The following is a 27,291-nucleotide window of genomic DNA, read 5'->3' as shown; positions in this document are numbered from 1 at the left end:
CACCCACGGAAGCCTCTGAGAGCCCCTGCCCTCACTTGAGAAATTATCCCCATCAGGCTTAGACCTGCAGGGGCAGGCACCACCCTCAAACTGTGGCCACACCCCTGAGGCCAACTGCGTTCGGGACTTGCTCTTTATGGCCCCTTCATACCATACGCCTGGGTAACGGCAAGACCCTCCCCAACCTGCAGAAACCAGAAGCAGTATTCCCTCTGAAGGCTGATCCTGACCCCGTAGCCCTACCCCACAGCCTGGAGACATCCAAATGACCCCCGCACATGAATGGCCCTGCTTTGAGTGAGTGTCCATGTGGCTGGAGGCCAGAATCACACTCCAGCTAGCTCCTGTGGTTCAGAAGACTCCCATTTGTAAATTCCTCCGACATGAAGATGCAGTACCAGCCCATCTGCTCTGCCAACCTATTCTGCAAGATGGGAATGAAAATGACTCGGCAGTAGCAGATCCCTGCCACCCCTTTACAATCCTTCAGGGCCAAACTGGCAACAGCCTGGTATCTCTACAAGGAGTGCGAGGCAGCCCACATTTTGACTAACACCTACTGTGTGTCAGTTGGTATCTTAGGTGACCACAACAATAGCTAAAATAAGGGGAGAGCTTATTATGTGCCAGACACTGTGCTGGGGCTTTATATACAATATCTCATTTGGGCTTTATCACAATCCTAAAAAATAAGTGCTATTATAAATGTTTATTTTACAAGTCGGGAAACTGAGGCTCAACCAGGTCAAGTGTCTTGCCTAAGATCACACATCTAGTAAAAGGCACGGTCTGGATGTGAACCCAAACTGTCTAATCAAACACCATCTCCTAGTGTCCCCATAACCCTGTAGGGGGTGTTATTATCCTCATTTTACAAATGAGAGTCTGAACAGTTAAGTCAATTGCCTAGGATCCCACAACCCATCAATTACAGAGTGGGATCCAAACCTGGTCTTACCAAGCTCCAAATTCTGTGCTGTCTCTACTGTCTTGCCTGGCAGCCGCCCTGGGCAGGGCAGGAGTGGCTGGATGTGGCCTGTCCCCAGCGGCGGCCAGAGGCTGCCAGCCTCCTGCAGCCACAGCGCCTTCCTGCTGACGCCCTGAGGCACACAGAGCTGGCATCCTGAGACTAAGCCAGGCTTCTAGCCCTAGGGCAAATAAAAGGAGACCTCCTGCCGGCTGAGTGCACCTCAACTTTTGTATTTGAACTATCATGAGCACTTTAAAATGTTTTAATCACCTTTTTGAGGTAAAATATACATACAATAAAATTCACCCATTTTAAGTGTATACATTGATGAGTGTTGACAAATGTATACAGTCATAGAGCCACCAGCACGAGATGTATAGAACATGATCAAGATATAGAGTATTTCTGGTTGGCTGTTGTGGCTCACACCTGTAATCCTCACACTTTAGGAAGCTGAGGCTGGCGGATCACTCGAGGTCAGGAGTTTGAGACCAGCCTGGCCAATATGGCAAAACTCTGTCTCTACTAAAAATACAAAAATTGGCCAGGTGCGGTGGCTCACGACTATAATCCCAACACTTTGGGAGGCCAAGGCGAGTGGATCACCTGAGGTCAGGAGTTCAAGACCAGGCTGAACAATCTGGAGAAACCTTGTCTCTACTAAAAATACAAATTAGCCAGGTGTGGTGGCGCATGCCTGCAATTCCAACTACTCAGGAGACTGAAGCACAAGAATCTCTTGAACCCAGGAGCTGGAGGTTGCAGTGAGCTGAGATCGCACCACTGCACTCCAGCCTGGGTGACTAAGTGAGACGCTGTGTCAAAAAAAAAAAAAAAACAGAAGATATAGAACATTTCTATCACCCCAAAAGACCCTTCACACTCTTTACAGTCAATTCCCTGCCCCCACCACTGGTCCCACTCAATCAGTGATCTTCTTTCTGTTATTATAGTTTTGCCTTTTAAAGAATGTTATGTAAATAGAATCATACGGGAAGTCATTTCTGTCTGACTTCTTTCACTTAGCACAATGCTTTTGAGATTCATGCATGTTGTTGTGTGTAGTTTATTCCTTTTTATTGCTGAATAGTATTCCATAATGCACGTATAACACAATTTGTCTATCTACTTACCTGTTGATGGACATTAGAGTTATTTCTAGGTCTCCAATATTAATAATAAAGTTTCTTTGAAGATTTGTATACAAGTATTTAAGTGAACATATGCTTTCATTTCTCTTGGGCAAATACAAGTGAGATTGTTGGTAGGTGTAGCGTAGGTGTATGCTTAACTTCATGAGAAGCTACCAAAATATTTTTCAAAGTGACTATACTATTTCACATTCCCACCAACAACATAGGAGTGATCCGGTTGTTCTGCAGCTTCACTATCGTTTGGTATTGTCAGTTTATTTTAATTCTGCCATTCTTGTGGGTGTGTAGTGGTATCTCTTTGTAGTCTTAATTTATGTTTACCTGATGACTAATGTGCTTATTAGTGATTCATATGTATTTTTTGGTGAAGTGTCTATTTAAATCCTTTGCCCATTTTTACTGTTGTCTCATTATTAATAAGTTTGATGGGCAACTTTTTTTCTTTTCTTTTTTTTTTCTTTTTTTGAGACAGAGTCTCACTCTGTTGCCCAGTCTGGAGTGCAGTGGCACGATCTCTGCTCACTGCAAGCTCCGCCTCTGGGTTTCAGAGATTCTCATGCCTCAGCCTCCTGAGTAGCTGGGATTACAGGGGTGTGCCACTACACCTGGTTAATTTTTGTGTTTTTAGTCGAGATGCGGGTTTTGCCATGTTTGCCAGGCTGGTCTCAAACTCCTGGCCTTAAGTGATCAGCCTGCCTCAGCCTCCCAAAGTGCTGGGATTACAGGCATGAGCCACCGTGCGTGGCCAGATGAGCACTTTTTAATCCCAAAATGTAAACTCTCTATGCTTTTCCTGCTGGACGCAGTGTGGTGTTGTGGTCAGGAGCACAAGCTTTAATAGACCAACTGAGCATGGTTTCCAGATCTCTCATCCGTAGCTCCGCAACCCATAATTCAGTTACTTGGGCCCCTGAGTCTCAACTCTCTTCAGTAAAAAGGAGATAATTATGAATCCATGTCATAGAAGTGTCATGGGGATTAAATGAGATAATCTTAGCACAGTACCTGGCACAATAATCATTCAGTAAATTGGCTATTTTATTATTGTTGAAAAATACATTACGAAAGCCTACTATTACTAATTCAAAACCAGTTTCTAAAGAGAGACAGTGAGCAGGAAGGAAGTGTAGAGAGAATTCCTGAGTATGCGGATGATGCTAGTTACAGAGGGGACTTGAGCGCCCGGCAGCCATTCCCCACACACAGGTCTGAATTCTCATGGGACCAATGTCCTGTGTGCTTTCTGTCAGCCCTGGGAGGGGACAGTAACCGTGAATCAGCCCAAGGCCTAAAGGGAGCATCCAGAGGAAAGGGTGGGTGGAAGAGAGAGGGCTGGCCATCAGCAAGCCTCTACAGGCTGAATACCCAACAATCTTGCCTGCCATGCCAGGACCCTAGCTGCTTTGCTCTGTAAAACACAATAGAACAAGCTTGTCCAACCCATGGCCCATGGGCCACATGTGGCCAAGGGGAGTGGTTTGAATGTGGCCTAACACAAATTCATAAACTTTCTTAAAACATCATGAGTTTTTTTCCGTGTATTTTATGTGTGCCCTAAGACAATTCTTCCACTGTGGCCCAGGGAAGCCAAAAGATTGAAGAACCCTGCAATAGAACTTTCAAGGGAAGCAACTCAACTCAGCTGGATGGCTTTTGTTTCTTTTCACTTTTTGTAGCAGGTCGGTGAGAGGAGATGGAAAAGTTTATTTTAAAAAGTCAGCTCCAAGATCCCCTTTGGTCCCATTGTAGCTGAGTAGGGTTCAAGGGAGCGGGGGTCTATCCTGTACTTTGGATGGAGCCCTCTTGATATACTAGAGACTGTGGAATCCTGCCTTGAGTATCCCTGGGCAGCAGAGGACCCCTTGGAAGGGGCCTGGAGGCGTGGAGCCTCTCCCTTAGTGACTGAAGGCAGATACTGAGACCAGACCATAGATGTGGACTTCGGACCCGGGGCAGACAGCATTCTACTATATTCATAATACGTTAATTCTACCTTCTGCATTATACCTCTCTTTTCTTCAAATTTTCTCCTTGCTGAAAGGGGTCTGAAAATATCAAGCAGCCAACAGATATATTCAACCACTCTAGATAAAGAAACAAATTTGAAGTATTTTCGATGTGTCATGTTCTAGGATAGGTTGGGTTGTTAAAACTGGAGAAGACAGATACCCATGGATAGAGATACGGAATTATAATAGATTTCATAGCTCCAAGTAGAGACAGGAGGCTCAGACTGGTAAGTAATGGCTTGGGCAGGAGAAAGCCTCATTCTTTGCCCTTTGGTTACTATTGTAGGGAGCTTGGACAAGTCACTGAACCTTAATTAAAATATTCAAGCCTGACATGCTCAGAGCCTCCCTGGATGACAATTTGTTTCCATTTTCACTTCAAGGTCTGGATCTATATTTATCAAGCCCTCACAACGTTGTCCCAGTGGTATTGGTTTATGGAGGCATCATTCATTTATTCGTTCATTCACTTACCGGCATTTACTGAGTACCTACTATGGGCTAGGGGATGGGGCCATGAATAACACATGGTCTCTGTGCTCAGCATTTACAGTAGAAAGAGAAAAACATGAAAAAATGTGGGTATTTTAAAAGCTCTCAGGCCAGGTTCAGTGGCTCACGCCTGTAATCCCAACAATTTAGGTCAAGGCGGGTGGATCACCCGAGGTCAGGAGTTCGAAACCAGCCTGGCCAACATAGTGAAACCCCATCTCTACTAAAACTAAAAAAATTGGCTGGGTATGGTGGTGGGGACCTGTAATCCCAGCTACTCGGGAGGTCGAGGCAGGAGAATCACTTGAACCCGGCAGGCGGAGGTTGCAGTGAGCTGAGATTGCACCACTGCACTCAAGCCTGGGCACAGAGCAAGACTCCATCTCCAAAAACAAAAGCAAAAACTCTCTGAGTCCCAGCAACACCTTCTTTCAGTTCCTCGAACACCTCCTGTCTCTCCTCCAGGAGGTTTTTGTGTAAACTCTACTTGGAATACCCTTGGCTACCTCTGCCCACCCTCTGACTAACCCTTCTCATCCCTCAAACCTCACACTTTGCCTGGATCACTTCTACTGACCTCAGTTTAAATGTCACATCTTTGGGTCAGATTTTCTTGTCCCATGACCTCCTAGAACCCTTTTCCTCTTCAGCGTTTATCACCCTAATAAATAATAAGCTGGAGTTAAGATAATAATGGCTATGGAATATATGTTTCCCCTACTAAACTGTAACCTCCATTATGAAAGGACCCTTTTGATTTGGCTCATTCCTATACCCTGAGCACTCAGTGCAGGGCCTGGAATACAGAAATAATGAATGAATGAATGAATATGTCCAAGATGTACTTAAAAAAAAAAAAAAAAAAAGAGGGAGCTGCCAATTCTGCCTGAATGGGGGAAGGTGCATGGTGGGGAAGGGGAGCTTCACAGGGGGTTTTCTGGAAGTGCCCAGGGTGAAACTGTGCTTGAAGGAAGCTCAGATGTCAGTTTTTCAGATTGTGCTCTCTGTATGTCTAGGCACTAGTAGATTCTTCTAGAACTTTATGTAGTATTTTGCAAATATAGTTAAATAGATTTGCGAATTCAATAATTTACAAAAACTTAAGCTTGTATTCTTCGAATGTTCTTCTGAATCCAGTTATTTTTCTTCTGCCTCCAAATTAGACACTTCCCCCATGCATTAATTCCAAGTACAGTCAAAGATTAAGTAAGGAAATGAGGCGCATGAAAAAATTTCTAATTTTTTTTTGCTAATAATCTAATGACTGTGACATCTAAACACTGAAAACACCTTGATTTGTGGATAATAAGGTTATCTAGAATTTTCAAGGGATCATGGACAAGTAACAATAGGCAATTTGATCAAGTGGCCATGTCAAACCATTGGTGCAGATACAGACTGATTAAAGTGGAAAACATTCTTTTTTTTCTTCCTAGCTTCCTGCTCTGCCATTGCCTTGATAATGTGAGCCAAGGCCCATTGGCCTCCACAGGACAAGCCCTAGGCTGTACTCTGGGCATGCTTGAACCTGCCTGACCTGTCACTTCAAGGCCAGCCCTGAGCCTCTGAGAATGGGCCTGGGAACCATGAGAAATTATGTCTATTTGCAGCAGGCAGGGCCTCCTTTGGTCTCCAGCATAGCCCTTGCCCCATCTGCTCTTTTCACTTTACATGGGCTACTAGGCAAAGTGGCTTCCTCTTTGGGTTTTGTTACATACTTTAACGAAGACTGTGCATGCAGATGGCCTGGCATGTACTAGGTGCTCAGGATGTTGCAGCTACTGAATTATTATCATTGATTTCTTCTGCATGTGACCTGGATCCACAAGTCAAATGCAAAAATTTGTCTTGACTGATGGTCCTCTCCTGTCTCCCTCCAGTACCCCCTCGTGAGGCTTGCAAGGGCAGGGACCAGAGGGCCCAGCACCATGTCCTGCTCATGCTCACTCCTGACTGCAAGGGAGGTAGGGTTGGGAGACGCTGTAACAGGATAGGCTACAGCTGACTGGGATGCAGACCGGGGGCCAGGTCCTTGGGAAATTTGTTCTAATCTTAGAAGGTATGCCTTGGCTTCCTGCTGCAGCCTGAAGGACAAGTGTCCCAGACCTCAGGACACACACGCACACTCACACTGTCACTTGACTCCTGCCTGGGAGGCAGGAATGGCCCCTAGTGAAGGGTACTTGTGTGGGCCTCCAGGTGGCTGTAACATACCCCAGGACTCCAGGCAACCCTGGAAAGGTGGCTCCCTGGAGCCCAACCGCCCTTCAGACTTAGAGGAGCTCTCTGTGAAGTCAATTGTATTATTGAACTAACCAACAGTAGAGAGTCAGAGCAGTGCATGACAGGGAGATTCTGAACTTACCTTAGAGAGTAACAAATCATACATTTACTTGCTGGCCTAGGTGAGTAAATCCATCTAAATCACCCATGCCAGCTATGAAGAGACACTTCTTTCCCGCTCTTCCCCTTTGTGGGAAAAAAAGAAGAAGAAGAAGAAGAAGAAGAAGACACTCAAGCTGTTCAGAGGCTGCCAGACTGACAAGGTTGAGTTTGATCGGCACCTCTGCCCCTGCATGCCTGCTGGTGGGAAAAGGAAGAAGACAAAAATGGTTGTGTGTAACCCCCTGAGGCATTGCTGCCTTCTGCCTCTTCATCCCAGCACCCTCTCCATCTCCTTTGTGGCCTTCGCTCACCCTCCCTGTCTTCAGGCTCTGCCATCACCTTGTAATTTGAGCCAAGATTCACCCTTAGGTTTGTCTGACTCCACAAATCCCAAGCAGGTGCTTCAGGGTCTGCCCTGGGCCCTCCACTCTGGCAACTCACCCTGTCTGAGCACTCCTCCAGTCTACTCCTCCCCTCACCTCCCCCTCTCTGTTAATGACTCATCTCCACCCAGAAGCCAGAGCCAGAAATCTGGGTATCATCTTGACTCCTCCCTGCCCCCACCTGTCAGTCCCCAATTCTGGTCAGTCCTTCCTCCTAAACTGCTTTTGAGTCCTATCAATAATCTCCCCTCCACTAACCATACCCCCATTCAGGCCATCATCCTCTCTAGTTTTAAAGACTCCTGAAATCAACAGAATATTGACTCCAACCCTGTGGATCCAAGCCATCCTTAAGATCTCTATTTATTCTCAGATGGACTTACCTGCTCATAGTCACCACTGGGCCCAGTTTTCTGCCTCTGCTGAATCTCTGTTCTCCATTCTCCTATAAGGAGGGAGCCCCATCTGCTCTGCTCTGCTCTGATGAATCCCTAGAGCCTGGCCTAGGGTCTGGCATGTTCTGGGCCTCATTAATATCTACTGAGTAGTTCATTCAACAAACTCCACATTTGAAGCTATTCCTTTACTCCTCTAAATGTGGACCACGCTCTTGATTCTCACTCCACAGGTCTAAAAAGCACCCACAAATAAAAAGGCTGCTGCACACAGTTCAACTTTTACTGAAGGTCTGCAGATTGCAGGAAGAGGTCATGCTGACACCACACAGCTAACAATTCTAAATCAAGCATTTGAGATCCTGATCCTCACAGTCCTTTCAGCCATCCCATTGCCAAAGGTTCTTTCTTTCTTGCCACTTCACCCTAGAAGGAGTCAGCCCTTATCCATTTCTCAGCTCTCCTTGCTCCTGCTCTCCTCCACACTCACTCTTCCCAAATGCAGCTCCCAGTTCCCTTGGCAGATCCAGACCCCACAAGAAGCTCAGCCCAATGAAAAGATCTTCTGCCACCTTCTACAGGAGGTGGCATAGTTGCCAACTTGCTCATTTTTTACCTTCCATGACAGTGGCAGTGGCCTCTAGACTGGGCTCTCCACCCTTGAAGCCCACTCCTGACCCCCAGCCCACACATTTCTTACCCTGAAACCACAGCCATCTTGCAAAAATGAATCTGTGGTTTTGCCTTTTGCTTAGAACCCTCCAGTGACCTCAGATGGCCCTTAGGCCAGAGTCCCAACTTAGGCAGCCTTTCATGCTCTGGCCTCATCTTGCACGCATGCCTACATGACAGAGCTTGTCATTCCCTGAGGCTTCCCCAGCCTTGAACTCCTCACCTGTGCAGCTCCCTCGTGAGAATGACCAACTCTACTTACCCTTCAGGCTTGGCCAGTTTGTTACTTCCTTCTGGAAGTCTTAGCTAGCTCTCTCCACTGGAATGTGAGCTCCAGTGATAAGCAGTGACTTTCTCTTCTTCCCCACTATGTTCTCAGAACTCAGAACACATTGTGGGTGCTTGCAAATACTTGACCCACTGACCGTATTAGTTTCCTATCGCTGCTGTAACAAATGTCCAACTTAGCGGCTTGCACTGTATGAACTTATTATCTTAGAGTTCTGGAAGTCAAAAGCTCAAGATGGACTACAATCAAGTTTTTAGCAGGGCTGCATTTCTTCTGAAGGGTCTAAGGAAGAAACCATTTTCTTGCCTTTTTCAGTTTCTAGAGTTTGCCTGCCTTTGCTGGTTTGTGGCTCCTTCCTCCATCTTCAAAGACAGCCATGGTGGGTAGAGTCTTTCTTGCCTCCCATCACTCTGGCTCTCACTCTCCTGCCATCCTCTTCCACTTTTAAGGGCCCATGTGATAATATGGGACCCACCAAGTAATCCAGTCAGCTGATTGGCAGCCTTAATTCCATCTGTAAACTTAATTCCTAATTGCCATTTAATCTAACATATTCACAGGTTCCAGGGATTAGGATATGGACATCTTTGAGGGCCATTATTCTGCTACCATACTGACTAACCTTATCATACTTTACGTACTTGCTTTATTGTCCCTGTTCCACAGTAGGCCATAAACTCCAGAGTTATAGACCGTACTCATCCTGTCCTTCTCTGTGTATGTCTCATCCAGGGTGCTTTCATTCATTGTGTCTTTAGAGCCTCATAACTATCCCATGATAGTTGGGGTAGGTAAGGCAGATGTTATGATCCCATTTTACAGATGAGGAGGCTGAGACTGCAAGAGCTCATGTGATCTGACACTCAGGAAAGAGACAGATCCAAGATGATGCTCAGGACTAACCCTGCATTCTTACAGCAAGCCTCTGAGAGCTACCTGCATTAGGCAATGGGAAAGCATATGAAAGATAGCAATAAGCATAATTGTAAGAAGAAGAGAAGAAGGAGAAGAAAAAGAGGAGGAAGAGGACATGACAAATTCCCTTTTAATAGCACTGCCTTAAAAGAGTCACAGCAGATTCCCTCTATTTGCCCAAGGTTTTCAGAATGGATTAAAACGTAGATTGATACCTATCTGCTTCCAGGTAATCCTTCTAAATAGCAAATAATATAACTTTCCTCATCATCCCGGCTTAAGAAATGAAGTCCACATGTTGTAGCACAGCCTCAGTATAACTGCTTTTACCAAGCACTTCCCACATGCTTAGCGGGCACTTGAGGTATGAGCCAGCACCGAAGAAGCTCACGGTGAGTGGTGGCTATGACGGCTGCTATCATCTTAGATACTCCTCATCACCACACAATGACACAGGGATTGCTCACCTGATTTTACAGATGTTGAAACTGAGACTCAAGAAATCAAGTGACTTGCCCAAGGTCACCTATATAGCTAATAAGTTCTGGAGCCTGAATTATAACTTGTATATGTTTTACTCTGGACAAGCCACGTCTTTCAATTTCTCTACCTTTCTTTTTGCTTAGACCATATCGAACTAAAGTTTCCCATAGACACCATGCTTTTCCATGCTTTTGACACTTTGCATGTACCAGCTAGCCCCTGTGCCTACAACATGCCTTCCTCCTTCTCCCCTCATGCCCACCTTCTCTCCTGGCAAGCTGTTATTTGTCCTTCGAGACTCTGCACAAGCATCACTTCCTCGTGAAGTGTTCCCTGATTCACCTAAGCAGGTTAAGTGCCCCTTCTCCTGAGCTTCCATTGCAGTGTTATGCATGTCCCAATTGCAGCAATGGCCTGTTTTCATTCTGATAGTTTTATTATAAGTCTGCCTTTAACCAGAGTAGAAGCTCATTGAGCTCTAGGACCATGAAACTTCATCTTTATATCCCCACATCTGACCAGTGTCGGGCCCATTAGGTGTTCAATAAATATTCACTGAATGAATGAATAAGTGAACAGCCATGGACAGAGTGCCCCCTCAAGCCAGACCCTTCACAGGTACTTGACATGAAACTCACTCTGTCTTCCTCACAGACGTATAAGCCCTCCCAGTGGAGGGTTGGAAGAGACTTCTCAGATGTGTCTGCAGCTACAAGGCATGCTGGGAGGAGGGAAGGGCTGAGCCTGGGGGTGGAGGGTGCTGAGCATGAGGGAAGGGAAGTCACGAACATGGAAGCAAAGCCAATTTCCCTCCATTGGCCCCTCCTACCCACAATCCAACAGACTGGCTGTAAGAACTTGACAATTTTTATAATAACAGTTTTATTGAGATATAATTTACATACAAGTCACCTATTTAAAGTGTACAATGAAATACTTTTTGGTATATTCACAGACTGTGCAACCACCACCACAGTCAATTTTAGAACATTTTCATCACCGAGAAAGAGGAAAGCTTGTAGGCTTTAGTTATCACCCCACCTCCTGTCTTCCCATCTCCTCCAGGCAACTATTAATCTACTTTCTTTCTCTCTGGATGTGCCTATTCTGAACATTTCATAACAATGGAATCACATAATATGTGGTCTTTTGTGATGGGCTTCTTTCACTTAGCATAATGTTTTCAAGGTTCATCACATTTACTATATATTAGAGCTTCATTCATTTTTATAGGTGAAAAATATTCCACTGTGTGGCTGTGTCACATTTTGTTTCTCCATTTGTCAGTGAGTGGACATTGTATTTAGTCTGTTCTCACACTGCTAATAAAGACATATCCGGGCAGGCACGGTGGCTCACGCCTGTAATCCCAGCACTTTGGGAGGCTGAGGTGGGTGAACCTCACAAGGTCAGGAGATCAAAACCATCCTGGCTAACCAGTGAAACCCCATCTCTACTAAAAATACAGAAAATTAGCTGGGCATGGTGGCATGTGCCTGTGGTCTCAGCTACTTGCAAGGCTGAGGCAGGACAGCCTCTTGAACCCGGGAGATGGAGGTTGCTGTGAGCCGAGATCACACCACTGCACTCAGGCCTGGGTGACAGAGTGAGACTCCATCTCAAAAAAAAAAAGGCATACCCAAGACTGGGTAATTTATAAAGGAAAGAGGTTTAATGGACTCACAGTTCCACATGACTGGGGAGGCCTCACAAGCATGGTGGAAGGCAAAAGAGAAGAAAGACACGGCCTACACAGTGGCAGGCAAGAGAGATTTTGCAGGGGAACTCCCCTTTATAAAACCATTAGATCTCGTGAGACTTGTTCACTATCATGAGAACAGCATGGGAAAGACCTGCTTCCATAATTCAATTACCTCCCACCTGGTCCCTCCCATTACACATGGGAATTAGGAGAGCTAGAATTCAAGATGAGATTGGGGCGGGGACACAGCCAAACCATGTCAGACATGGACTTGATATTTTGGTTCAGCTGTTTGACTTGACCCAGGGCTCTGGACACCTGGGATGTGCGAGTATTCAAAACCCTTGTCAAGACCCTAAAAGCCATAAAGTGAAACTTAGCTGTATTTATTTTTCAATTGCTAGATATCATGCACATCCATCTCTCAGGGATGATATGAGCTCACGGATGGGGTGAGAGTGTCTGTTAAGCTCCTGCCTTAGTAACAAAAGAGCCCACCAAGATGGCTGAGTCCAGATGGTCCATTCTTGAGCAAAGAATGGCTGCAAGCAGCAGGGAGCACATCTTAGCTAGCTGGGGCTCTGTCTGGGACTTCTGTATCCAAGAGGGAATGGAAGGACAGGAGAAGATTAGACATCTAGGATGCAAGCCTAGACATCCCTCAGAGTATTCAGGAATGCTGCTAGCCCCATAGCCAACATCCAGTAATAGCTAACAATTATCAAACACTTCCTACATGCCAGGCCCTGTTCTAAGCATTTCACATACAAAAACTCATTAAATCCTTCCAATGAGCCTGTAACATAGCTACTATCACCATCATTCTGTTTTACAGATAGGCAGTCTGAGGCATGGACAAATTAGGTAACTTATTCAAGGCCATAGAACTAGTAAATGTAGAGCTGGGATTTGAACCCAGGCAGTCTGGCTCAAAGCCTCACCTCTGTGCTCCTCCCTTCATAAAGCAGTTCAAAGCACAGTGCACCCTCTAGGGCAGACAGTGCATCAGCCTCCTTCCTGCCACCCATGGAAGAAGGGCGGTGCCACTGCCAGAAAACAAGATGAGTGTTTGCATATTGGGTTGGACCAAAGGATGATGGATATTAATGGCCTCATTTACAAACAAGGAAACTGAGACTCAGAGATGTTCACACCCAACATATATCAGAAGTGAGACTGAAACCCAGATCTGACTCTGAATTTGTTGTTCTCTGTGCTTTTCCAACCCCCCACCAGACTCAAAATAATTTCTTTTCTTTCTTTATGCTTGTACAACTGTTAACACATTTTAGAGACAAATTTCCCACCATCATCTCCCATATTACACTGATAAAATACTGTCACTGCAATGGCATTCTGGATGAACATCTCCCTCGCCTCTGTGGTTCCCTGCTGGCACTTGGGAATTTGCCCAGACACTAGCCATCACTACTAAACCCACAGACCCCCACCTGGAGGACCCTCCCAGGCACCAGCGGCTGTGAACTATGCTGATTGTAAAACCACTGAAGCAGCCAGGACTGTTCCCTACAGTGTGAGGATGGCTAAACCCTATCCGGACTATTGGGTGACAATGCCAAGTCCTGGGAGCAATTGGGAAGCCCTGGAGGTTCCAAACAGGGACACACTCCTGGGGTCAGTGCCTGTGTGTGGGTCCTTTGTGTGAGTGGAACACCTCAGGTGGGATTTTCCCTGGGAGCCAGTTGCAGTGGCCAAGGATCTGCCATTTTCAGATCCTTAAAGTCTCTAAGTGGTTAGGTAGGGGACATCTGGGACTTTTTTGGTTTTGTGTGAAATATCTGATTACATGTATTTGTTAATATATACTTGTTTCAATTCCTCTACGTTATCTATTTCTTGCAGTTCTTCTTTGTCTCTCTGTATTCTCCACCCCCCGCGAAAAAGTCTGTTCACTCCTTGAGGGCCATCACGGTTACCCCAATGCATTCTACAGTGTCTACAGATGCTCAGAAGGGATGACTAAATGACCCAACAATATGGATGGGGCACGCAATATTCACAAGTGACATTCAGGATTTCTTACCCTCTATCACTTTAGCCAAAGAAATCTTCTGGCCCTAACCCATGTAAACCAAAAGTATCTGAGATAGGTCTTTACTTAGAAAGTTTATTTTGCCAAAGTTAAGGATGTACCCCCAGGAGACAGGTCTGTGCCTTTCTCCAAAGATGATGTTGAGGGCTTTAATATTTAAAGGGGAAAGGATGAATATTGGGGAAAGAGGAAGAAATTTTAAAAAGGTGTGAGTAGATAAGAGACAAATGATTGCATTCTTTTCAGACTTTGATCAGCCTTTCACCAGATACACAATTTACATGTGAGAGATGAGTAGAGGAAACAGTCCACCTATTGCCTCCATAGCTCAGTGAATCTGCATTTTTACATCAGAGGAAGGAATCAGATATGAGTTTGTCTCAGGTGAGCAGGAGAGTGACTTAGAGTTCTGTCCTTTGTCCCACACCTGTGAAGATAAGCTATTAATTTACATTATCAGGGTAAAATTCAACAAAAACTGTTTTAGGGTAAATATCTTGGGGCCACAAGGAATTTTCTAGTGGGAAAATTATGAGAGGGGTATGTCGCTTTGTAATCTTTGTCTATCTTATTCAGGAATAAAGTGGGAGGCAGATTTGCCTGATGCATTTCACAGCTTGACTTTTCCCTTTGGCTTAGTGATTTTGGGGTCTGAGGTTTATTTTCCTTTCAAGCCCATCCCATCTGCATTCTACACCAAAATGCCCTCCAGGCTCCCACTGGAATAACAGGACCAGTCCCCTCACATTGAGAATGAAAGGCAGATTAGGGTGACTAAGGAGACAACCCAGACCTCAGTCTTTGGGCCTCTTCTCTTCCCTATTCTCTATTTCCTCTGACTTTATGCAGTCCTGTAACATCAACCACCATCTCTAGCTAGTGACTCTCCAAGTTTGGTTTCTGGCCTGAAACACTTCTCTGAACTCCGGACTTGGGTATATATTCAACCTCCTGCACTGGATCTCCACTTAGATGTCTAATAGGCCTGTCAGACTTTCATGACCAAGAAAGAACTATTCATTGCCCACCTAGCCCCACCCACTCCTCTCTCCCCAACATGGCTTTCCAACCCAGAAGCAAATACCCCATGCATCCTGTTATCCAAGTCAAACCCTCAGGAGTCATCCATGATTATTCTCTTTCCCTTGCTCATACCCATGCATTGGTAATTCCTGGCAGCCTGACCTTCAAATCCCATCCCCCTGCACAAGCCGGGTTCACTCCCGCACCCACTCTCAGCTGGACTGCCGCCAGCACCTGCCTCTGCTCACCCTCTTCCACTCCTGTCCCTCCTCCACAGACAGCCCCTTGATGTGTGATTCAGGTCACATCCCTCCTTGAAACCTTCCAAATGACATCCCGCTGGCTCAAGATAAAACACAAACTGCGTGCTCTGGTCCATGAGGCCCGATGTAGCTGGCCTCACACCACCTCTCGCATCTTCCCGCCCCCTCTTATCCCTGCCACCCTTCTCTTTTCTCTACCCCTCAACCTTTGTTTCTGTCTGTGCTTCTGCTCAGAACAATTTTCCTTTTCTCTTTTCCCCAACTGGGATTCAACTCATGTGCTCTCTCTTCAGAGATGTCTTCCCACATTCCCATAAAATAAGTGCCCTGTTTTATTTTCTTCATAGAATATAACAAAGTATCTTATGGTTTTGCTGTGTGCCTGTTTATTGCTGAAGTAGCAACTTCTGAAGGGCAAGGACTGTCTTGTTCACTGATGCATCTCAGGGCCTAGACCAGTAAATGTCTATTAACAAGAGACTGAGTAAGTTAACTCTTCCAGTAAAGGTACAGAGTTAGTACAGCATGTTGGTGTGGAAAGAGCTAGAACTTTGGAATCCAGAAAATTCTCATGCCTGCACTTACTGACTTGAATAGTAAGTTACTTAGCAACTCTGGGCCCCAGTTTCCTCTTTTAGAGAGGTAAGAATTGTAGAAAATATATCGAAGGCTGTAAGGACAGTGCCTCTCACATAGGAGGTACTCTGATAGACAAGTAGGTCAAATGGACCTACCTGGTTCCCAGTCCAGAAATTTTCCCTCCTTCTAGGATGGTGATGGTCAAACATTGGGATAAATGGAAGAACTAGGGATAAGTAAGGACATAAAGGAAGATTCTAGAGTCATTGCAGTATTTCAGAGAGACTCTATGGTGGTCCTTTTGAAGTGATGGTTTAAGCATGGTCACACTGGAAGGGGTGATCCCCTTCAGTTCTGGAGGTGTGAAGAAGCAAACATACCTCAGACCTTTGAGGCTCTGGGCTCTAGCCTATTTCTGGTGAGAGAGAGAAACTTCCTTTTAGCTAAGAGCATAGTTCTTCCAGCCCCCGCTGGGCTCTCTCACTGCATCTTCTCTTAAACTGTAGATGATGAGGCCTTCCCTGGTGCCTTGTTTCCCTAAACCATAGCCCAAAGGCTGGGAGACACTGAGACCTTGGACCAGCGTAGAGGGTGGAGAGACAGGGCAGAGCCTGGGAAGCAGGTAGAGCCTAGTCTGGCCTGTACATAAAGGTCTCATTATGTGGATGGTCAGCAGTATCCAAATTGTGTTTACGCAACATGGCAACAGTGGAGGGGAAGTTCCATGCTGTCCAGACAAAGGGGCTCCTCAGTTCTCAGAAGAAAGTCCCATAGAAATAGAAAGTAAACACCAGAGGTGATTTTCTCCTTGCCTTGGCAAAGTCAGACCAGACAGTAACCAAAGGCATGGTTTCCGAGTTACCTGGCATGGCCCAGCTGGAAGGTAGCAGGGAGGGCTTCGTAAGCAAGGCCTGGGCCCAGGAAGATGGAGTGCAGGCCTGCGATCTGTAAAGACAAGTGTGAGCTAAAGCAGGGCACAAAGGGAGATAGTACAGAAAACAGATCTAAGACATGGAAAATGGCCCAAGAAGAAAGGACAAGCTAAATTCAAGGCAATGACCAAGACCTAGAGGGTAGGTGTTGGCAGGGGAGGGACTTACATCTGGGTATGGTCTGCGGGGGTGAGTTGAGGGTGTCAGTGACTCTGGGAGCAGGTGCCCAGGTCCTGACACCAACAGACCAGGTCGGATGGGATGAGGAGGAAGAAACCAACCTTAGATGAGCACTTTTTTTTTTTTTTGAGGCAGAGTCTCTGTTGCCCAGGCGGGAGTGCAGTAGTACAGTGATGTGAGCATGATTTACTGCAACCTTGACGACCTGGGCCCAAGCGATCGTCTCTCCTCAGCCTCCCGAGTACCTGGGACCATAGGCACATGCCATCACACTGGGCTAATGTTGTATACAGATGGGGTATCTCTTTATTGCCCAGTCTGGTCTCGAACTCCTGAGCTCAAGAGATCCTCCTGCCTTGGACTCCCAAAATCCTGGGATTCCAGGCATGAGCTACTGTGCCCAGCCAAGCACATGCTATGTTTCAGGCTCTGTGCTAAGTGCTTTATGGACATCACAGGAACAGAGAAAGAACTTTTAATCCAGAGAGGCTAAGGGTGTCTCAGGAAAGTCTGGGAATAGGTAGAGAAACTGAAGTTCTCAGACCTAACAGTCAAGGTGAGGGTATGGCCTTAGCAAGACTGCCGTGAAGAGTCCCTGGCCCATGGCCGAGGTGGTGTGGCGCTGAGCACACTGCAGTGGGGTTAGCAGCTGTACCTGCCAGAATTGCAAGGCAGAAATCCAGGCCAAGCGTCAAACAGGCTGAGCCGCCAGCCCCGATTCATCCCTAAGACCACGCTTCTTCCACTGCACCTATGCAACTCAGAGGCTAATAATAATGTTGAGATTTGTATAGCACTTTACAGTTGCCAAGGCACTTTCACAAACGATGCTACTTAACCGATGTCCATTACTGGAGTCTCAGGTGTTGGAGTCAGATGTTTCACAGATTATCCTGTTTGGTCTGTCCTGTGTGACTCTGGCTGTCACTTGCCTTCTCTGGGTTTAATGTGCCCAGAGGGCAGACAGTAATAATCAATCAGTCTTCCACAAAAGAGGATGGGAAGTGTCTGGAGAGGGGCTGATGGTGAGAGGATCTGCCAAGCTTCAACAAGCTCTGGAGTCCTTAGTCTAAGGAAAACCCATTCACTAGGCTCCAGGAAAACAAACTCAGAGGTATTCGAATCTTTCCTTCAACCCAACTTTTAAGCCCTAAACGCTTCCAGAAACCTCAGAGTTCTCTCACTTCTGATCCCCTTGCCAAGGCCAGTTTGAAACAGGGAAGTAAGGGAGGAGCTTTTGATTCCTATACAGCTCTATTTTTAACTGGAATTTATCTTCCTGCTCCACCAGTGATTGGCGCCTTTGAAGCTGAGGTAAAGCGCACTGTCAGCAGGACCCAAGCGTAAATAGCAGGGGACAGAGAGACTGATCTGTGATGTGGGCAGGAAGTTAGACAGATGGACAAACCAATCAGCCAGCGTCTTTGCCAAAAACAGCTCAATTAATCACACACTGTCTCCAAGCCTCTCTTCGTTGTTCCATTCTCTGACCTCCTTCTGTGGCAAGTGTGAGGGTAAAACGGGTCAGGTCTAGGAGCCCTCCCCAGTGGGGAACTCATCAGGGTGGGGCCTTGCACTCCCCGGTTTTCCCCCAGCATCATGGGGAAATCTGGCATCTTGAATAGAGGTGATTCCTTTTATATCTTTATGTGAAATCAGCATTTGGTGTTCAGGCTGGGATGGAGATGAGCTTGAATTAGAGCAACCCACAGTAAACAGGTACCTGTCTTTTCCTCCAGAACAGCCATTCACAGATCGGAAAGTCCATGGCCCCAGCAGTTCCTTCAAATCCCGAAACGAAGCCTTTTTTTTTTTTTTTTTTTTTTTTTTTGGAGACGGAGTCTCGCTCTGTTGCCCAGTCTGGAGTACAGTGGCACCATCTCGGCTCACTGGGAACCTCCACCTCCCAGGTTCAAGTGATTCTCCTGCCTCAGCCTCCCTAGTAGCTGAGATTACAGGCACACACCACCACACCCAGCTAATTTTATATTTTTAGTAGAGATGGGGTTTCACCATGTTGGCCAGACTGGTCTCAAACTCCTGACCTCAAGTGATCCACCTGCCTCAGCCTCTCAATGTGCTGGGATTACAGGCGTGAGCCACCATGCCTGGCCTGTCAAAGCCTTCTTCTCAAAGCTTTACCCCATTAACTTAACTTCCCTGCCGGAAGTGGGTGGGAGGTGAGGAGATCTGCCCCTCCTTTGCTCCAAGGGGACAGCGTCTTAGAATGACTAAAGTTATTTACTTTGGAGGGAGCACCCAAATAAGAAAGCTCGGAGATACCACTTTCAGCACAAAAGGAGGGCCATGGAAGTGTGTGTGTGTGTGTGTGTGTATTTGTGTGTGTGTTTGTGTCTATACAAGGGACTAAGCTCGCTGCTGGAGGGAAGCATCTCTTGTTTTTGTAGACCACAAGAGCCAGGGAAAGGCAGAGATGGACTTTCTCAGACAAACTACTGCCCAAATCCTCCCATTTTCAGACTAGAAGTGAGGAGGGGAAGTGACGGGGGAGTTCGAAGTCTGTGTAAGAAATGCTGCCATCGTGGTGACAAAAGACAAAAACTTAATGTCTCTGGGACTGGACATGTAAAAAATCTGATTCAAACCAAGTGGTTATGTAAGCCTCCTATAACAAGGCAGAAATGAACCGGCCATTTCCAGCATCACCAACTTACTGTGTGTCTTGGTGACAAATGGTACATGAGACTAAATGGTGTCCTGGGGTGCATGCGGCCTCTTCAGGGAACCTGGAGGCACCTCAATGGAGGGACAGCCACGGTAAACTGATGACCGCACTGGAGGCAAGACTCATCGCCAGTAACAGTAACAACCACCCTTCCAAAGCACTTGCGACGTGCCAGGCCTTGTCCCAGCACTCTGGGTATATAGCAAATCATTTAATCCACAAAACAACGGATGAGGGATGCGCTACAACCATCCTTGTCAAGGCACAGAAAGGTTAAGCCATTTGCCCCAGGTCCCCAAGCTAGTAAGAGATGGAGCAAGTCAGTACTTGAATCCAGGCAGTTTGGCTCCCATCCACAGTGCTATCTGCTCTCCTGTCACTTATTTATTAATTCCACAAATGTATACTGAACACTTCTTTACCTATGGCACTCAACTAGGGAACACAAGACACATATATATGTGTTTCAAGTTCAGTAAAGGGCATTTGCTCACCCTCATTCAGGAGGTGAGGAGACTCGTACACTGTCGCCGACATTGTCCTTTGTCAGTGGGGTCGTTGAGGAATGAGAAAATTGGACCTGGACTGCCTCTAAGATCCCTGGGCATCCCTCCAGGACAGAACCAGGTTTTGTTCGTCTCCAGGTCCCCAAAGCCACACCCAGGGCTAAGAGCCTTGTAGATGTTCACCAAATGTGGTTGACCGAATTTTTTAAGTCCTTGAATGCAGGAGCCTGTTGGATAATGCTCTTAAAATACCTCATTGTCACAGCATTCCTGCTTGTGGCCACAAAACAAATGCCTTGCATGGCATCTGGTACCCATTTGCTGATGAACTGTTGCTTCTCCTCGATTTGCCAGGAACGACCGGCAGAGACCAATGCCAATGTGGACAATTCAGCGTCCCCCTCGGTGGCCCAGCTGGCCGGGCGGTTCAGGGAGCAGGCGGCTGCAGCCAAGGAGGTGAGTCAGGCGGCTTCAGAGCAGCCTCTTCGGCAGGGGGCAGGAGGAAGGGGAAACCTGGTCAGGCCCAGCAGAGAGGGAGGGAGGAGGCTTGGGAGTTACTAAATTAGGAAGAGAAGCCAGGGGCTGGAGGGGTTTCTCTGAATGTGAGGAATGTCTCACGGCTGCTGTGCCTGGGCAGAATCTGTCCCCACCAGGGTGAGGCTTGCACTGTGGCCAGGAGGGATGAGACACAGGGCAGAGATGGGCATCCGTATCCATTTCCATCTTGATCATCCACCTATACAGACTTAGATCCCACACAGCTGTGCCAGGCCTGGACTGGGGTCAGAACAGAGAAGTTCCTACAGCCAGCTCCTGCCCCGTAGCCAGAGCAAGGCAAGGGTGAGGCAGACTCCAAACTGAGAATTGAGAAAGAAGAGAGGACTTGAAGGAAAGCACATTCAGATGGGAAACCAGGGATCAGGAAGGAAGAGCGTCCGGTCACCAGTAGAATAAAGTATGACAAGGGAGGGTCTTAACTTTGGAGAGATTTGGGCTAGATTTTCTTGAGTCATGCAGTGTGAGAAGCTCATTAGAAGTGAGATGACAGGGCCAAGCACGGTGGCTCACCCCTGTAATTTCAGCACTTTGGGAGGCCAAGGCGGGCGGATCACTTAAGGTTGGGAGTTCACAACCAGGCTAACCAACATGTAGAAACCTTGTCTCTACTAAAAGTACAAAATTAGCCTGGTGTGGTGGCGCATGCCTGTAATCCCAGCTACTCGGGAGGCTGAGGCAGGAGAATCGCTTGAATCTGGGAGGCGGAAGTTGCAGTGAGCCGAGATTGTGCCATTGCACTCCAGCCTGGGCAACAAGAGCGAAACTCAGTCTCAAAATAAATAAATACATAGCTACATACGAAGTGAGAGGAGAGAAGGGTGCCCCAAGGTGGAGAGAAATCTATCATGGCCCCTTGGGGCAAGTGAGTACTTATTTGCCTTGCGTTTTTAAGTGCACTATTTTGGGGTTTTGTTTTCACATCTGAAAAATCAGGTTCATAATTTCTAGACAGTGTAGGCATGTCATAAAGGATAAAGAAGATAGCATTGATCTCACGTGCTGGCACTGTCTGAAAACTGAATGTGACTCAGGTCAGTGAATCTCAAGTAAAAGAGGATGTTCTAGCCGGAAAGGAAACAGAGCCGAGAGGATGAAAGTCAAAATGGGTAGATGGTAAACAGAATTAATTTAAATAGTAAGCGGGCTCTCCTAATGACACGCAGTTCCCTTCCTCCATTCTTAAATATTCCTACACTTCCCTAACATCCTAACATTCCTAAATCCCTAAACCTTCCAGAAACCAGTTTCCACTTCCTTGCTCTTCCTCCCTGTTGCCTGATCAGTGCTCTCTTTTTCTCTGTGTGTCTGTCTGTCTGTCACCCTCCCTCCAGACACCAGCCAGTAAACCAACCCGAAGGAAACCGCCCTGTTCCCTACCCCTGTTCCCCCCCAAGGTAGAGCTGGGCCAGAATGGTGAGGAGGTAAGTGCTGCTGTTGGGGTTCAGACGACACTGTGATGGGTTCTATCGCCTTCTTGGAGGAGGGGGCACCAAACTCATACTTGAAAGCTCAGACTCTATGCAAGGAATGTCTCCATTTCAGAGTGAATCTCCTCTTGAATGTTTCCTGAATCCTTTACTTTGGAGACTAGGTTCCTCCCTGCTCCTTTTTACTGAGGTTCCTTTGTGATTTGTCAAGGATAGGAACACTATTTTCCAAGCCTGAGAATTTTAGCAAAGAGAATGGGTCATATATTATTAACAGACCCAATTCAGGAGCCAGGAACGTTCTGTTTTATTCGCAATCTGACTTAGATGATCTTGGAATAAGGTGTGGAGAAGGGACCTGGAAAGGGGGCTACACTTACATGGGGTAGGACGGAAGCGTGAGAAAACCCCGTGGTTCTGCAACATCCTTGTAAAGCCTGGCTATTGTTCAAGATCACTGGAAGAAAACCAGAGCACACAGGAGGCCTCGTTGCTCTCAGATATAAATAGCCAATGTTACCAACATAATAAAGGCTCTGGTATCATAGATCAGAGCCAGTAATAGGTTCTTAGCCTGCATATTCTACTATCTTTATTTATCTAATTGTAGCTGCAGGAGTGTCTTCTCCACATCTATGCCAGCAACCCATGAACTTTCACTGTGGTCATGGTATGTGCCAGAAATGGATTTGCATGTTCTGTCATCTGACCTGGGAGGCCAACCCCAAAATAAAGCAAGCAAGCCAAAGACAATTTCATCCCCAAATCCCAACCTCTTTCAACAACCTCTTTATTCTCTCCTTCTTTTTGGGGGACCAGCATCCTGACAATAGCCATTAGGTACCGCTATGTGAACTTGGGCAAGCATCTTAATGCCTATAATTTTCTCATCTATAAAGTGAAACAGCTGAAGTAGATCAATGGTTTTCAAGCCTTTTTGTCAACCCAAGGCTTATAAGCAGAAGCCCACGAGATAAAGCAGAAACTCATTGCTGGCCCAGGCCAAGTGAGATGGGGGAGGGGAGGCCTGGAGCCCCAAATGCTCTCAGAATACTCTCTCCCCACTCAACAAGGAGCACAGTTAAAAAATACTGAGGTTTTCCTTGGGTCTCTTCAAGTGCCAACAATATGATTCTGTGGCTTTATGGGGTCATCAGCCAATGCTGTAACCAAACACATACCAACAACTTATCTTTCCAGAGGATCAGCTTCTCCTTGTAACCCTCATCCTCTGGGCTTGGTGTCTCTGCTGCTGTGCAATGGGCTGAGGCTATGGCCACTCAGAGCTTAATGTGAGGCTGCCCCCTGATAGCCCAGGCTTGGCCCAGGAGAAGTCACCGCACCATATCGAATCTCTTTTCTTATTTGTGAAATGAGGACAAAAACACTAACCAGCTAGATCAGGGAGGCTGGCTAGGGAAGTTTTATCCCCTGGAGTAAAAGCACAGGGAGTTAGGATAGTGATTGGGTTAAATAGCTCCATCCTGGCAGCTCTGTGGAAATGCATTCGCAAGTTTCACCCCATGGGGCACGTCACCCAGAAGTTAAATGGCTTATAATGGCCAAGGGCTGGATAAGTCCAAGGGTGGATTTTAGAAAGTCCTGCCTGGAATGACAAGCTGCTTGCACATTGAAAGGACACTACCTCCAGGGATCAGTGACTTTTTGTGGCCTCCAAATTCACAGAAATAAAATGAGCAGCCAGCTTTGTCTTACAGGGCTAATTGGAGACTGCTGTCCACAATTTCTCCTTCCAAACTCCTGTAGCTCAGCCTGCAGAGGTCCTAATGCTGGAAACCTTGGGGGCCTGCAGGGAGGGCCCCAGTCAGGCTACCCCTCGGTTCCCAATGCACAGTGCCAGAAATTTCGTCCCTGCCCCGCTATGCTTGCTCAGGTCTGAAACAGCGGGGTCAGCCCCCTGACAGCACCTGCTGACTGCAGGACCCCTCCTGATGGCAGGGTAACCAAGAGTTACCCCTCTCTAGAAGAACCAGCCAAAAGGGTGTTTAATGCAGTCACAGATCCTACCTCCTCTACTCAGAAAAGTTTGAAAAGCATTCCCATCTGAAAATTAGTCCGTAGTTTCTAGACGTGGTAAGAATGTCATGTAAATACATCTATATATATACATATATAGGGATGGAAAGTTGGTTTTTCTCGACCAATTGTTAGTCTCAGTCACTTGCCTGAAGCCCCTTGTTAAACTGTAAAGGAAATGATGCCGCCTGCTGTCATTTCTAGGAACTGCACTAAAGGCTCTTTTGGATTCTTTCTGCTTTGCAATTCAAATCAATAGGGTTTTATGGAGCATCAGCTGGGTCCCCGGTACTATACTGTGGTTAAGGGGCAGAGTCCACTGAATTTCCACAGATTTCAGAAGACAGTGGTCAGCTGGGGAAGGGAAGTACTCATAGTATTACATGAAGTGAGCTTTATCAGCAAAATTGTTGCTACAGTTTCTAAAAGTTTCTCTGAAAACCCCAGCCCATCTGAAATTTCCCTGTAAAGCACAGAAACTAAGGACACTTCCACTGTAGCTGGAAGCTCTTTATACTTTTTATAGATAAAAAGCTCCTTGAAAGACTGCTATAGGAACATACCCGACATTGAAGACACATGGAGGCAGAGGCAGCAGGAGTCCTTAGAATCATTTATTCCTGCCCAGCTGCATCTTGGTAGAGGAGGCTGAAGCCAGGGGTATCGTCTGGCTCCTGCCAAAATTAGAATTAGACGGAGTAGGGATCTTGTGAGTACAGCCCATGCTCTCCCTTGGTGTTGGGCTGTAAAAAGATCACGAGCAGTTCAGTTGAGTGAGCCTCCCTCCTTCCATCCCTAAAATACAATCATCTCACATCATAAATATCTCAGAATCTTTCTAAGAGATCAGTGTAGTTCCTCTTCTTATGGTTCAGGTAAATTAGTACGTTGGGTCAAGGAGTAGATCATACACACTGGTCTCCAAACTATCGGGAGATCCTTTCTTTGCCTTGGCCTCTGTCCAACCACATGGAAGTCATCTTCTTCCTTTTCTTCATCATCATCCTGTCACTGTCACCATTCCCACATATTTGTGGGGATTTTATGCAAAACAGAGGTAATATTTTTATGATATAGATCCCAAAGGCAGACAAGATTCCTGGCATACATTCATCACAAAAATATCTACAACTAACAGAGAATATGTGTGATTACGTAGCACATGTATTAGCCACAGACTGCTCCTGCGGCCGAGACCGAATCATGCTCATCTTTCTATGACCCACACAATGTCTGGAACGTAGTAAATGGTTACTTGATTGAAAAAAATATTAAGGCTGGGCGCGGTGGCTCACGCCTATAATCCCAGCACTTTGGGATGCCGAGATGGGTGGATCACCTGAGGTCAGGAGTTCGAGAGCATCCTGGCCAACATGGTGAAACCCTGTCTCTACTAAAAATACAAAAACTAGCTGGGCATGGTGGTGCATGCCTGTAATTCCAGCTACTTGGGAGGCAGAGACAGGAGAATTGCTTGAACCCAGGAGGTGGAGGTTGCAGTGAGCCAAGATTGCGCCACTGCATGCAGCTTGGGCAACAAGCAGGACTCCGTCTCAAAAAAAGAAAAAAAGAAGAAAAAAAAGAATATTCAACATTTTGGAAAATCGTGATTTATAAATCATGCCATCGATGGGATTTTCCAAAATATCACTGGGTCCAGGGAGGAATTCCAGTCTTACCTCTGTCGTCCTGGTCTGGTTTCTTGTTGTGTGTGTGACAAACAGGATGGTCATTTTTGCCCTTTATCTTTGAAATTCCCCAAATTGTTGATTCACAGTGTTGAAGGTCATGAGGTGAAGATCTTGTTCAGACATAGTTTTCCCTCAAAACGACAATGAAGTCACTCTTCCTGGGAGAGACCTTCTGTATTGAGGACGTCGGTGCTGACTTCTCTGATCTGATTGGAAGATCTTGCTGTGGTGGGATGAGGGAGGGAGGGAGGGGGAAAGTCCACGTCACCCAGGCCCTGATGCGGTATGTGGGCTACCGAACTAATGAGAAAGTGGCAACACCAGCTTCTCTTCTCCTTCTGCCTGTGGCTTTTGGGTTCCAACCAGAACCCCACTTTCCTCACCTTACTTATCTGGTTGTTTTGGTTGATTTGCCCCATAGAAATCACCACCCAATGCGAGCCACCCTCCTAAATTCAAGGTCAAGAGCTCGCCTCTGATTGAGAAGCTTCAGGTAAGTGCAAAATTCATTGTCCATTGCTACCTTTTATCTAATTCCACTTCTTATCCAAAATTTGCATGACTTTGAGGCTCATCAGGTAGCCCATGTGTCACCTGGATAATTGACCCCAATAATCAGCCAGTAATCAAATTGCAGTAAACGATGAGGATCTCATAGCCCTGCCTGAGCGAAAAGAATTAACATAAGGACCACATCAAGCATAAACTCATGTATTTGCCATTTAGTGGTGGGGGTTGATGGATAACGGGATGCCTCAAGAGTCTTTATGCGACTGGGCTCACGCCTATAATCCCAGCTCTTTGGGAGGCTGAGGCTGGAGGATCACTTGAGCCCAGGAGTTCAAGACCAGCCTGGGCAACATAGTGGGACACCATCTCTACAAAATATTTTAAAATTAACCAGGCATGGTGATGTGCATCTGTAGTCTCAGCTACTCTGAGGGCCAAGGTGGGAGGATCGCTTGGGCCCAGGAGGTTGAGGCTGCATTGAACGGAGGTCGCTTCACTATACTCCAGCCTGAGTGACAGAGCAAGCTCTTGTCTCCAAAAAAGAAAAGAAAAAAAAAAAAGAATCTTATGGGAAAGGACACCGTAGTTGCAAGAAACATTTCCGAAATAGCCAGGCCCTCTCTCCCAAGGCCTGAATGCAGCCACACACCATTTCAGCCCTGCATAGGGCTGGTGTTCAGCTGCTGCACACTGCACCAGTATGGACAGGTTTGTTGTTTGGGAAGCATCCTGTCCAACCTCTCCACCAGTAATCCTGTGTGCCCAGAGCCCTCACCCACCATGCCCAGGGCTGGTTGGCTCCCTGGGACTGTAATTGAGCAGAAGACACTGGCCCTGAGCTCACAGTCTTGTGGAGACAGAGCTTTCCACTGCCAGAGATGTCCACTGCGGGTCACTGCCCAGCTCCTGCTGCTCGAGACCAGGGTTTCTCAGCCTTGGTATTACTCGAGCTGGATAGTGTTGTTGCAGGGGCTGTCCTGTGCACTGCAAGACGTTT

At 46.6% G+C, this 27,291-nt stretch overlaps 1 protein-coding gene across 2 annotated transcripts in view; it reads left to right on the top strand.

The window, feature by feature from the left end:
* Nucleotides 1-27,291, top strand: part of RCSD1 (RCSD domain containing 1) — a 75,115-nt gene that overhangs the window by 33,126 nt on the left and 14,698 nt on the right. Inside the window, exons 2-4 of one of the 2 annotated variants that reach the window (XM_037986005.2) lie at nt 20,426-20,527; nt 21,961-22,050; nt 26,206-26,277. In XM_037986005.2, the coding sequence (XP_037841933.2) occupies nt 20,426-20,527; nt 21,961-22,050; nt 26,206-26,277 (264 nt within the window). The remainder of the gene's footprint in view (nt 1-20,425; nt 20,528-21,960; nt 22,051-26,205; nt 26,278-27,291) is intronic. The other variant, XM_007989652.3, reaches the window with a different exon arrangement.

This window comes from Chlorocebus sabaeus, chromosome 25 (genome assembly GCF_047675955.1).
Source record: "Chlorocebus sabaeus isolate Y175 chromosome 25, mChlSab1.0.hap1, whole genome shotgun sequence".
Taxonomy (NCBI): Eukaryota; Metazoa; Chordata; class Mammalia; order Primates; family Cercopithecidae; genus Chlorocebus; species Chlorocebus sabaeus.
Note: the sequence above shows the minus strand (reverse complement) of the source record. Positions and strands in the feature narration are given on the sequence as shown.